This window comes from Nerophis ophidion, linkage group LG01 (genome assembly GCF_033978795.1).
Source record: "Nerophis ophidion isolate RoL-2023_Sa linkage group LG01, RoL_Noph_v1.0, whole genome shotgun sequence".
NCBI lineage: Eukaryota > Metazoa > Chordata > Actinopteri > Syngnathiformes > Syngnathidae > Nerophis > Nerophis ophidion.
Window position 1 is genome coordinate 47,443,601 of NC_084611.1, and position 13,539 is coordinate 47,457,139.

The 13,539-nt window shown below is 41.8% G+C and overlaps 1 protein-coding gene across 16 annotated transcripts in view; it reads right to left on the minus strand.

Moving 5' to 3' along the window:
• Positions 1–13,539, minus strand: part of adgrl3.1 (adhesion G protein-coupled receptor L3.1) — a 315,009-nt gene that overhangs the window by 129,229 nt on the left and 172,241 nt on the right. For 15 of the 16 annotated variants that reach the window (XM_061905250.1, XM_061905281.1, XM_061905242.1 and 12 more), the window contains one exon: positions 12,671–13,459. The exons of the other annotated variant lie outside the window; for it this stretch is intronic. In XM_061905250.1, the coding sequence (XP_061761234.1) occupies positions 12,671–13,459 (789 nt within the window). The remainder of the gene's footprint in view (positions 1–12,670; positions 13,460–13,539) is intronic. 16 annotated transcript variants of the gene reach the window in all.

Below are 13,539 nucleotides of genomic sequence, written 5' to 3' on the forward strand. Positions count from 1 at the left end.
CCCTTGTCTCCAGAGCCCCGAGAAAAAACGGCCTTTGTACCAATTTGTGACTCTTCCGTTTGGCTTGTTCGGTGCGCCTGCCACGTTCCAGCACCTCATGGACCGAGTGCTGCGAACCCATGCGGCATACGCAGCTGCCTACCTGGATGACGTAATCATCCAGAGTAACAGCTGGGAACAGCACATACGGCGGGTGGGGGCGGTGCTCGAGTCCCTGAGGCGGGCGGGGCTCACTGCCAACCTGGTGAAATGCGCTGTTGGCCGGATGGAGGTGCAGTATCTGGGGTACCACTTGGGTGGGTGGGTGGGGGGGGGGGGGGGGGGGGGGGGGGGGGGGGGGGGCAGGTGCGGCCTCAAGTGGACAAAACGGCGGCCATCGTGGCCTGTCCACCTCCCAAGACAAAAAGGGAGGTGAGGCAGGTTTTGGGGTTGGCGGGCTATTACCACTTGTTCATCCCCCAATTCGCGGACTGGACCAGCCCACTGACTGACCTCACCCAAAAGGGTGCTCCAGAACTGGTCCAGTGGACGGAGCAGTGCCAGCGGGCGTTTGAGAAGGTGAAAACAGCACTCTGTGAGGAACTGGTACTGCACATGCTAAAATTTGACATCCCTTTCTGTCTGCAGGCGGACGCGTTGAGCTGGGGACTGGGGGCGGTGCTGTCGCAGCGGGTGGAGGGCGTCGACCGCCCCATACTCTACATCAGCCGAAAGCTGTCGGACCGGGAAGCGAGGTATAGCACAGTGGAGAGGGAGTGCCTCGCCATCCGGTGGGCGGTGGGGGCCCTCTGCTACTACCTGCTGGGGCGCGCCTTCAGTCTCTGCTCAGACCACAAACTGCTACAAAGGCCCCACCGCATGAAGGACGCCAATGCGCGGATCACTCGGTGGTACCTGGCTTTACAACCCGACAACTTCCGGGTGGTCCACAGGCCGGGCGCGCAGATGGCCGTGGCCGACTTCCTCTCTCGCCCAGGGGGCGGTGGGGGGGAGTAGATGCAGCCGGACGGGTGCCCGGCCTGACTCCGGCGGTGGAGGCATGTGGCAATGGCCGTGGTCCGCGCGTTCCCTTCGGGCGGGGTGTGTGCAGAGATCGGTCATGAAACAGCTGACAGGTGAGTGGATAATCTCAGCTGGAACGAGTTATCTAATTACCTGCTCCTTTATTAGCAGCGCGGGAGACCTTGTCGGGGGGGGGACGGAAGACACGGAGAGGAGAAGCGTGCCGGAAAGCAAAATCCAAAACGACTCTTTAAAAATACTGCAAGTACGGGCTGCAAAGCCTGGTATGTGTATTGTGTCAAAAAGATTGATTATTGTAAACCGCTGTGTGAAGTGTGCAAGAACGTCACTGATCCAGAAGACGCAGGTACGAGACCTGTTACAGCTACATTTTGGACTGCATTGTGCCGAGTGTGAACTTTGGTGGAGGAGGAATTATGGTGTGGGGTTGTTTTTCAGGAGCTGGGCTTGGCCCCTTAGTTCCAGTGAAGGAAATGTTGAATTCTCCAGGATATCAAAACATTTTGGACAATTACATGCTCCCAACCTTGTCGGAACAGTTTGGAGCGGGCCCCTTTCTCTTCCAACATGATTGTGCACCAGTGCACAAAGCAAGGTCCATAAAGACATAGATGACAGAGTCAGGTGAGGATGAACTTGACTGGCATGCACAGAGTCCTGACCTGAACCCCATAGAACACCTTTGGGGATGAATCAGAATGGAGACTGAGATTCAGGCCTTCAGTGTGTGACATCACCAACGTGCTTTTAGAAGAATGTTGGAAAATTGCTATAAACACACTCGGCAACCTTGTGGACAGCCTTCTCAGAAGAGTTGAAGCTGTAATAGCTGCAAAAGGTCACATTGAACCCTATGGTTTAGGAATGGGATGGCACTTCAAGGTCATATGTGAGTCAAACAGCGCACTTTTTCAGGTGGCCAAATACTTTTGGCAATATAGTGTATATTCTTCTTCTACATGATGATAATGAACGGAGGGAACATTTCCCCAAAATGTTTTGTTCCAGGCGCTCAATGTGATCTGGATGAGATACATGTGTGACTTTCACTCAATAAATGACAACAGAACCTCAATCAAAGATTTTGTTCTAATACCATGATTTAATTTGTATTGATTAAATGGTATGTCATTTGTCCTCCGGCTTCAAGCAGCTTGTACGCATGTGCCGTGCAAAACTCATTAACTGGACTTTTTTTTCTTTATTCAATCTTTTTCCTCAATTTCTGTCCTGCCTGATTAGTCTGAGATCCACACGGAGTGAAGGGGAAGTCGAAGCTGCCCTACCCAAGGAGTCCAAACCTCCACATGGCCTCCTTGCCTCGGTCTGAACGCGTGCAGGCGGCAGGAAGACGAGCGTAACCTTGCCCGCCGTGTGTGACCTTGACCATTGCATTTGCACATTAGGAGTCCATGAAATCCCAATGAATTAAGTTGTCACCTGCATGTGTGGCCCAGGGAGGAAATAGTGCAGTGAACTTCCTGCTGGTCTCCATTGGGCGATGGGGCCCAGGGAGGCGGCGTCCATTGCAAGTATGTGTCTCTCTCTGGCTGCTGGGGGATGTGGTCCTTATCCACTTCCACCTCCTCCTTACACACACTGACACTCCCAGCACGTGTTGATAGTCAGTCAGGCGTACATGCCTGCACACCTGGAGCACACCTGGAGCACACTCCAGCAGCCTTGATGGCTACCCAGCGGGTTTGATTCCTCTTTGCACATGAGAGCGGCTCTTAATGCACACATCATTGAATGAGACGTCTCCAACACTCCATTGAAAGGCCATCACTCCCACAAAAGACATCTCACCGACACATTTATGTATCGGATTACACTCTGAGGTCCGTCTCTCAGTTCGATTCCACCCTTCCTGCCCGCACCGCAACTCAATTCATCCATGCGGGCCAGGGGAGGATTTCTTCTTTGGACAGCAAATCATGTGTTTGTGGCCAAACAGCTCCATTTTTGTTTAATTCAACCACAGAACTTTCCTCCAGAAGGTCTTATCTTTGTCCTTGTGATGTCAGATGAAACAAAAAGTGAGCTGTTTGGCCACAATACCCAGCAATATGTTTGGAGGAGAAAAGGTGAGGTCTTTAACCCCAGGAACACGATTCCTACCATCAAGCATGGTGGTGGTACTATTATGTTCTGGGCCTGTTTTGCTGCGGTAGTGGCTAATTTCTATCCAAGATGTGTTTTGGGTAACTTTCACCAAAACACATTGGGATGGACACGACATGAGGGGACAAGTCACCCTGACCAAGTTGGTGGGATGACACGACAAAAGACCGTCAAGTCACCCTGAACATTGGACAGTTACATAAATTGTTATGATAGAAATCAGGTCATCATGGAGCATATAAATAAGAAGGGAAGACCAAGCCTGTGGTGCGCCTTTCTTAATTCTTCCACAAGGGTGCACCATCTTTCGTCCCCGGAGACACTGTCTGTTTTCATATCGATTCAATCCAACTTTGTACTATCTGATTGTGAGTAATTAAAACTGTTGTAACAAACTCTCTATTGTTCCTTTTTAAGTTTCTGACTTTTCGACCACATAAAATTGGCGTCCCCGTACAGACCACCACATAAACTTGCCGCCACGAACCGGATGAGGCTCTGGGTTAAATCCCCGACATTTCTACTACACTGCCAATGGAACTGCTGCTTTGAATGGGACAATGAAAAACGAGGAGTCAGGACCAGCTAAAACCATCAGCCCGGAGGTTGGGTCTTGGGCGCAGTTGGGTGTTCCAACAGGACAATGACCCCAAAAACACCTCAAAAGTGGTAAAGGAATGTCGAAATCAGGCTAGAATGAAGGTTTTAGAATGTCCTGACTTAAAGGTGTGGACAATGCTGAAGAAACAAGTCCATGTCAGAAAAGCAATACATTTAGCTGAACTGCAGCAATTTTGTGGAGAAAAATGTAAGCAGAAGCTTGTGGATGGCTACCAGAAGCACCTTATTGCAGGTAAACTTGCCAAAGAACATGTAAGCAAATATGAACATTGCTGTATGTATACTTTTGATTGCTCACATTTCCAGTAGATCCATAATAAATTCATAAAATAAATCATGTGTTTGTAGTCCTTCCAAGTGTCTATGGAGCCACCAGTGCACACTTCAACTGTAGGAACTGTAAGGTTTTCAGTACTGAACTATCCATACCACCGATACCGGATCTTTCTGCCATAATATCGATTACCAAATCAAAAAATCGATACTTTTGATCCTTTCCTTATTTGATGAGCAGAAGTAGTGTAAAAAAAGTAAATAAACTTGTGGATGAGGCAACATTTAAATCATTTGTTTACATGTTCAGTATTTTAGTGTTCACGTAACTGAATTACTTTTCATTCTAATAGTAATTCCTATTTAGTTATTTATCTTAATGCTTTTATTATTTTACTTTATAAATTGAAAAATCATGTACTTTGTATTACTTTGTCCTGATTTTATACTTCAGAGATTGAAGTAAATAAATATATGACAATAAATAATAATATTAATAAAAACTATCATAAATGCTGTATAATTGATAATATATAATCAATAATACCAATGATAAATAACATCATAAATGCTGTATAAGACATAATATATGAGTAATAACAATAATAAATAGGCCCATAATAACATCATACATGCTTTAGAATACATCATGTATAATGAATAATAACAATAATACATCATATCATAAATGCTGTACAACACATAATATATAATGAATTATTAAATATTAAATAATATCATATATGCTGTGTCATACATAATCTGCGATCAATAATATAAAACAATAAAGATAAATAATACCAAAATAGTATATAATATTATATATATTATATAATACATAATATATTATGAATAATAATAATTGGGGATGGCGTGGCGAAGTGGAAGAGTGGCCATGCGCAACCCCAGGGTCCCTGGTTCAATCCCCACCTAGTACCAGGGGCGTCGCCAGACATATTTCACTGGGGCACGTGCCCCACTGTTGATCTGCAGTGCCCCAGTAAAAATTTCACCAATAAAAAAAAACGCTTCAGAGTTTCAGGCCAAATAACATAGACAACAGCGCACATACTACTTAGTATGGTAATTGATTGCTACTGTATTCACTCCACTTAACAATGAACACATGGCTACTTAATATGGTAATTTATTCACGTGTGGATGAGACTTCAGTTGAGAGAGAGAGAGAGAGAGAGAGAGAGAGAGACGGGATGCGAATCACTGCTGAGGTAGGTAACGTTAGCCAACAACAATTTGTTCATTATATTATTTTGATTTGGATTTGACTCAAACTGTTACTCCTAGATGGATATCAGAAAGTTATTCGCCCGCAGCAGAGAAGAAGCAGCAGGAATGAGAGATGTAAGTGAAGTCCTAGCTAGCTAGGCAACATCATTGTCTTAAGTTGATGCTAAGTTAGCTAACGTTATTCCTTGTATCAAGACAAACATATTCATTTGCTGTACGAGCTGCCGGGGGAATTTCCAATAAACATGAAACATAATGTTGGTTATTGTCTGCTGGTTCTGCATCAATGATGATTTGGAGTAAGCATGTGTGAGTTGAGTGCTTCTCAAATGGTTTATCTTCAGGAAGAAAAACATTTTTCCATATCATCAAGTCGTGAGCCAAATTTTTAAATCATTCAAGTTTATTTCACAGAAAAATAGCACAGCAGACTTGTCTTGTTAATCGGTGTGACTTTGACTAAAATAATCTTGTTTTGTCACCAGCTAAAGCATCGGGTTTAGTTTCCAGAAAAAATAGTAACATTTCTGTATTTGTTTTCAGAAAAATGGCTGAAAATATCGGGTTTTGTTGCCCCATTTAGATTTTTTAAAAATATATTTCCATGTCTGTCCTGAGTCCTCCTCCAACTTGTTAGTCGGTTTGCCTTTTGCTAAAATACTCACTAATAGTCACTAGAAAAATGGCTAAAATAATCTGGTTTTGTTGCCACAATTTGATTTTTTTCTCCCTAAACTTTTTTTTTTTCATGCACACATCTGACTGCGACTCACTGAAAATGATACACAATCCACTTTTATGTCACGACCCAGCAGTTGGGAACCACTGGTCAACTGTATAACAGTTACTGTAATATTTACATGTCCGTCCAGAGTGATTGACCACTTTGCAAAAATGAAAACGAGACGTTACAGTTTACTTCTCAGAAAATGATTCCCTGAACAGACACACAACAGTTGTTCATTTATTCTACTACTGTGGCTTTATTGTTTTGTGTATATTTTATAGTTTTGTGTATCTGAAATAGGATTAGCCACATTGCCACAAATGGAAATTAAATAATATAAGTGTGAAGTGAAGTGAATTATATTTATATAGCGCTTTTCTCAAGTGACTCAAAGCGCTTTACATAGTGACACCCAATATCTAAGTTACATTTAAACCAGTGTGGGTGGCACTGGGAGCAGGTGGGTAAAGTGTCTTGCCCAAGGACACAACGGCAGTAACTAGGATGGCACAAGCGGGAATCGAACCTGCAACCCTCAAGTTGCTGGCACGGCCACTCTACCAACCGAGCTATGCCGCCCCACTCATAAAAGAACCCAGAGATGTAGGGGTGCTTTATTTTTTGTTTTACTTTTGTAGATGTTAAATTTGTAGATGATTACTGCAATATAGATTTCAAAAGGATTCATTGCTCTTCCTTTTTGCTTTTATCAGTAGCAGTTTAGAAGTCTGGAGTAAAAAAGTGCACAAGTATGTCAAATGCATTAGTTAATTTCAGGTGGTTAATCAAAGATCCATACAACATAATCTGATATGATTTCATAGTTTAAAGCACTATTTATGTGTTTTTTATGATAAATAAGTGCTAAAAATGTTTTTGCTTGCACGCTTTGCACGCTCGCATGAATTGTTTGTGCCCCAGGTGTGCCCCAGTACAGTATTAGGTCTAGTGATGCCCCTGCCTAGTACCAACCTCGTCACGTCCGTTGTGTACTGAGGAAGACAATTCACCCTTGCTCCTGATGGGTGCTGGTTAGCGCCTTGCATGGCAGCTCCCTCCATCAGTGTGTGAATGGGTAAATGTGGAAGTAGTGTCAAAGCGCTTTGAGTACCTTGAAGGTAGAAAAGCGCTGTACAAGTACAACACATTTATTTATTTATTTATAATGATGCATAATATAAAATAATAAACAAATGATGAATACTATTGTAAATGATGTATTATACATAATATGTAATGAATAATAATACAGAAAATAAAATACTAAAATAATAATGATAAATAATATCATAAATACTGTACAACACATAATATATAATAAATAATAACACATAATAAAAAATAAAAAAAAGTAATAATGTTAAATAATATCATAAATACCATCCATCCATCGATTTTCTACTGCTTTTCCCTTTTGGTATCATAAATGCTGTATAATAAATCATATTTAATGAATAATACCAATATATAACTGTATCATGTATGCTGTCGTATTAAATACACACATTGTTTAATTTGAGCGGACACGTGAGGTACATCTGCACAATGTCAGGACTAGGACTTGGATTTGTTTTGCTTCTTCCACGCAAAGGATGATTTGCACGAGCCAGACGTGAATGTAAGTACATGATTAATTTATTTAACACTATAATTATAAACAGAAAAACCAAGGGCGCGCACAGTGGCGGAGAATAAACTAGACTATACTTCAAACAAAAACAGCACAATGGCATGACTATATACAAAGGAACAAAAGATACCAACTGTGGCACAAAACAAACCAAAAAACTTACATGGTATAAACAGAACAACAACAGCGTGGCTAGGCATGAAGGTAGATGAGGGTCAGGCAGGTGCGTGGTCATGAGGGTGGGTAAGGTTCAGTAGGTACAAAGTGGCCAGGCCAAGGAACAGAAAACAAATGGCTTAAATAGTAGCTGTGATTATTGAAAACAGGTGTGAGGGCTGAGGACCGGGGCGTGACTAGGAGACCAGGTGGAAAATAATGGGTTACTATGGAAACAAAACAAAACCAGAAAGTGCAAAACAGGAAACAAGAGTCCAAAAAACAAAACATGACATGAACAAACATAAAACCTGATTCATAGGCGTGACACGCAAAGTATTGGTATCAGATCGGTATCGCTGATACTAGCCTGAAATTGACTTGACATCAGATTGGAACCACAATCAGTGGTATCACGTGTCATTTATTAATATGATTTAGTATTTAGAATATTTTCACACCTCTTTACCCGCCCTCAGGTGCCCATTGGGGTTGAAAACATGCAAGAATTTGCAAAGCAGAAAGCAGCATATGATTTTTATCATTATTATTATTATTGTCCTGCTTCCTTCTTTGGCTCAGTAAACTTTGAAGCAGGAGACAGAAGCTGTGCCCACACCTGTGCTACAATACAACAATGCTGTGTAGGTGGCTCATTGTCAAGTCTATCCGCTCCTGGAAAAACACAAATAAATAATAAAAACAAAGGCCAAACGGCTGCTGTGGACTCAGAACAGAAATGGCAATAGAAGATGGCAGACACAATGTGAGCTAGCAGGTTGCTGATGAGTTTTAGCATGAAACATGTTGATGAAAATGAGACGAAGTGGATACAACATTATATCTACGTATTTATGCTATCACATCATGATGTGATAGCAGCTGATGAAAAAGAGGTGCAGTGGATACGTTACATTTTGCAGGACAATGTTGTCCACAGCATTTGCTATGCTAGTCTCTGGCACACATCCGGGGTTCTATGCAACTAAGCATTAGTCCAATTAGTCACTACTCAGCGTATTCAATTAGTACACTAGTCACTTAATTAGTATTACATTTTTTAATAATTACTATTACAAGTTCTTCAGTGCATGTCTGAGCTTGACGACACAAAAGGTGTTGTAGTCAGTACTCTGATGTGTCCTAAAACTGGGGCACGTGTTCCGCATATAGAATCACCTGATTAAAGTACAGTGTTTTATTTTCCTGTGCTCAAATACTGTGTAGCTGTTCAAACTATGTGTAATGTTACAGTGACCAAAATATTAAATACACTTGTTAAATAAATCCTCCGCATTTATTTGTGTGTGTGTATATATATATATATATATATATATATATAGGGATATCACATGCATATTATGTTATCTACATATGTATGTATGTAAATATCTCTTTCTCTCTCGCGCGCTCTCCCTCTCTATCTATATACATATATACATATATATATATATATATATATATATATATATATATTATTTATATATATAGATATAGATAGAGAGAGAGAGAGCGCGCGAGAGAGAGAGAGAGAGAGAGAGAGAGGGAGAGAGAGAGAGATATTTACATACATACATATGTAGATAACATAATATGCATGTGATATCCGCAGATCCGCCTCCGCTTTGGGTGGTTTCCTGCTGGCTCCACTGTGGACGGGACTCTCTGCTGTGTTGGATCCACTTTGGACTGGACTCGCACGGTTGTGTTGGATCCACTATGGATTGAACTTTCGCAGTTTAATGTTAGACCCGCTCGACATCCATTGCTTTCGGTTCCCCTATATGCGGTCCTATCCAAGGTTTCGCATAGTCATCATTGTCACCGACGTCTCACTGGGTGTGAGTTTTCCTTACCCTTATGTGGGCTCTACCGAGGATGTCTTTGTGGTTTGTGTTGTGGTTTGTGCAGCCCTTTGAGACACTAGTGATTTAGGGCTATATAGATAATCATTGACTGATTGATTGATTGATATACATACATATATACACATATACATATATATATGAACATACACATATATATATATGAACATATACATGTACAAATATATACATATATATATATACATATATATATATATATATATATAAAAATATATACGAATATGTACATATATATGAACACATATATACAGTATATGTATGTATTTGTATATATATATATGTTCATATATATATGTATATGTGTATATATGTATGTATATTACATATATACTATATACACATATGTATGTACATACATATATACGTACACATATGTATATGTGTATATATGTATATATATATATATATATATATATATATATATATATATATATATATATATATATATATATATGAACATACATATATATGAACATATAATGTACAAATATTTATATATATGAATTTATATGAACATATACATATACAGTATATGTATGTCTTTGTATATGTATATGTTCATATATGTGTATATATGTATGTATATTACATATGTACTATATACACATGCATGTATATACATATATACATATACATACGTATATGTGTGTGTATATATATAAACATATACATGAACATATATACACATGCCCTGCGATGAGGGGGAGACTTGTCCAGGGTGTACACCACCTTCCGCCCGATTGTAGCTGAGATAGGCACCAGCGCCCCCCGCCACCCCAAAAGGAATAAGAGGTAGGAAAATGGATGGATGGATGGGTATATACACATACATAAACATATGTCCTGATGGTACTTGGAGAATCAAGTTTTTTCTGAGGCACTACTTGGTGAAACTACTGTAAATAAATGCAGATGTAAACATGAACAATTCTTTGGTCCAATCGTTTGTTTTATTTAACAATTCGACAACAATAAAAAATATTTGTAGATTAATTTCTAAAACTGACGATTCTGTTGACTAATTGTTGTTGCACTGCTTTGAAGGTCCAACCCTTAAGTGTGAAATTGAGTTTTTTCCCCCCTACTTTTCAAACCCTGTTCTTTACACAATGCTAATTACGTTTAGCCTTGTCACACCAGACTCAGGACATTGCCGAAGAGGTCACAGTGGATTAATATAACTGTTCACATTAAATCAAACACAATCATTCAGTCATTGCGTTATGGACTCACCCTCATCCTTGAGAAGAAACAACACAATGCACACAGCTCAAAAGCCAAAGGCCATCGAAATAGGAAACAGATCTCCCACACGGAACTGAAATCCACCAACACCAACGGGGCCCGGAAGGCCGGACCGCCAAACACGAAGAAAATTCCACAAGCCCAGAGACGACCTGCCTCCTAGCTAAAAGGGAAAGCAAAAACCAGGCAACCCCGAGTTCCCTTAACTCCGATACCAAAAAAGAAGACCCCCGTGGCCTCAACACGCAGGAAGATGACCAAGACCTCTTAGACCTGTGCATGTTGTGTTACAGACACTGCATTTTGGTAAACTGGTGAATAAACTCAGGCGTCTGTGTAAATATTTCATGTGTAAATGTGCACATTCCCGCCTTTCAGACTTCTATACTGTATGTATAAAATCACAACCAGCTTTATTGACCAATTGGAATGTGACTCGGTAAGCGCTCCCGTTCAATGTGAGCAATAAATATTAAGTCCCAGAGTTATTTCCTAGTTTTTTCATGGCATTCATCAGATTGATAGCCTGAGCGAAGGAACCCTTCTTATGACGGTTGGTTTGGCAAACAGTGATTTGTAACAGAGTTTGAACTGTTTGGGGCCAGGGTGTGAGAAGTCTGCCGTGATGCTTCATGCCCGTTTCCTAACCCTGGACTGGTGTAAGTCCTGGATGGGAGGGAAGGTCAATGCCGATGATTTGATTATCTGTCGCTGTCTGTGTCTGTCCAGCTGGCTTGTGGATCCAAATCAGAATAGATGGGTATGGCTTATGTTTAGGTATTGTTGGAGCTCCAGACTTTGGTCAGGAGTATAGAGCCTACTGAGAACCAGCGTCCTCCGCATTTGTGTTTTGCATATCAGGACTATTTAGTTTTTAGAAATATGTAATGCAAAAATAAAAGTCCACTGCAGAAGACACTGGTTCTCTGAAGGGCAGGAGCTCCTTCAGATTCTGGTTTCTGTCTGAATCCTTAAATCCAAGCCCCCTTAAAAAGAGCCACACATCACATTAGCGTGAGCCCCCGAAACCTGCTGCTCTGAACAGGGCTGTTCATAAAATTGTTGAGTAATTCTTGGTCTTTGGGGCATTTTGACTAAAGCATGTCACAGTTACCAAGACACCTCGGAAAAGTTTTACTATATGAGAAAACGTGACCTTTAAATCATGTCTGGTTGTAAATAAGTGTGAGAGTATATCCTATTAATTCCACTTCAGGCTTTAATCACGCAGCTAAGACCGGTGTTGGTCTAACTCTCACATCCTGGCATTAAATAACATCTTGGCACCAGACACAAGCCATGGTCCTCCAGAAAGAAATATGACTCATCTCTTCTGTAATCAGTATTTGGGGAGGGAGGGAGTGAAATACAGCATGAAACGCTGTTTCCAGCTTATTCCGTGCATTACCCGCATATTTTCTTTCAACTTGCCTCTGATCAGCATCAGAAAAAGATGTACCATCAAACTTTCAAAGAACTCACAGGTTTTTCTTTAATCTCTAAAAATGCTGATACTATGTTGGGGGTCGGCGAAAGGGGGGAGTCATACTTGCGTATCACAGATGGCCATCTTTTTTCATCGTGTTAATGGTATTTTGTAGGATTCATTACTGGCAGTGGCTGAGTTACTCCAGCCTCCCTTATGCGACATCAAAAAGAGGAAGACTTATTCCTACTATCAGGAGTGTCAGATAGTTACAAAGCGGAATGAGGGGGGTAATTGGGTTTGGTACTCACCATTATTGCCAAAGTCGAGGGAGTACTTGACCACATGGTAGTTATTCCACACGTAGAGGAGGTTGTCTCTGGGGTTGTAATCCACTGCAGCGATGTACTGGTAGGAGTTGGGGAAGGGGATGTTAATGTTCATTTCCTTGCTCTTATCCGTGTTGTACATGTAGTCGATCTTGTTCCCCGTCCCTTCGTTGTCGTCGTCTTCATAGACGGTTTTGACCACGTACAGGACCCCGCAAATCATGAAGGCGTTGGAGGCGGAGCGTTTGTCGTAGGTCGTCTCCCAGGAACCTTCGATGCGCAAAGTGTACGGGTTCAGCTGGCTCACCACCATGCGCCCGTTGTTCTGCTCCGTGGCGTAGATCACCCAGAGTCCGTTCTCATCCACCGCCAAATCGATGTCTGACTTTCCCCCCCAGCGGTAAGGCGAGGTGTCATGATAGTTGGCGCTGGCGATGATGGCCTCGCCGCTCTTGATGCGGGTGCGCAGGTCAAATTTGACAATGTTGCGAGTGCGCTCTTTGTTGAAGAACAGCGCGCCGTCGTAGACCACAAAACCGGTGCCGTCCACCCGGTGCGGCAGTTTGTATGTGGTGGTCGGACGACCAGCGATAAAGTCCTCCTTAGACGAGTACTCAGTCAAGGTGTCTGTCCGGTACGGGGTCCAGGGCATGTAGTAAATCTTGTCGGAGGCCTGCAGCGGGTCTTTGCACCAGGCTCCAGACTGGTGGTCGGACTCGAAGAGGTGCTCACTTTGGTAGACTCCTCGTAGAATCCCGGGACACAAGAAGACTGGGGGATGGAGAACAGCGTTTTCGCATTAAGAAACATTAAAATAGCAACTAGTCTAACTTTTTGCTGACACTTTGTCT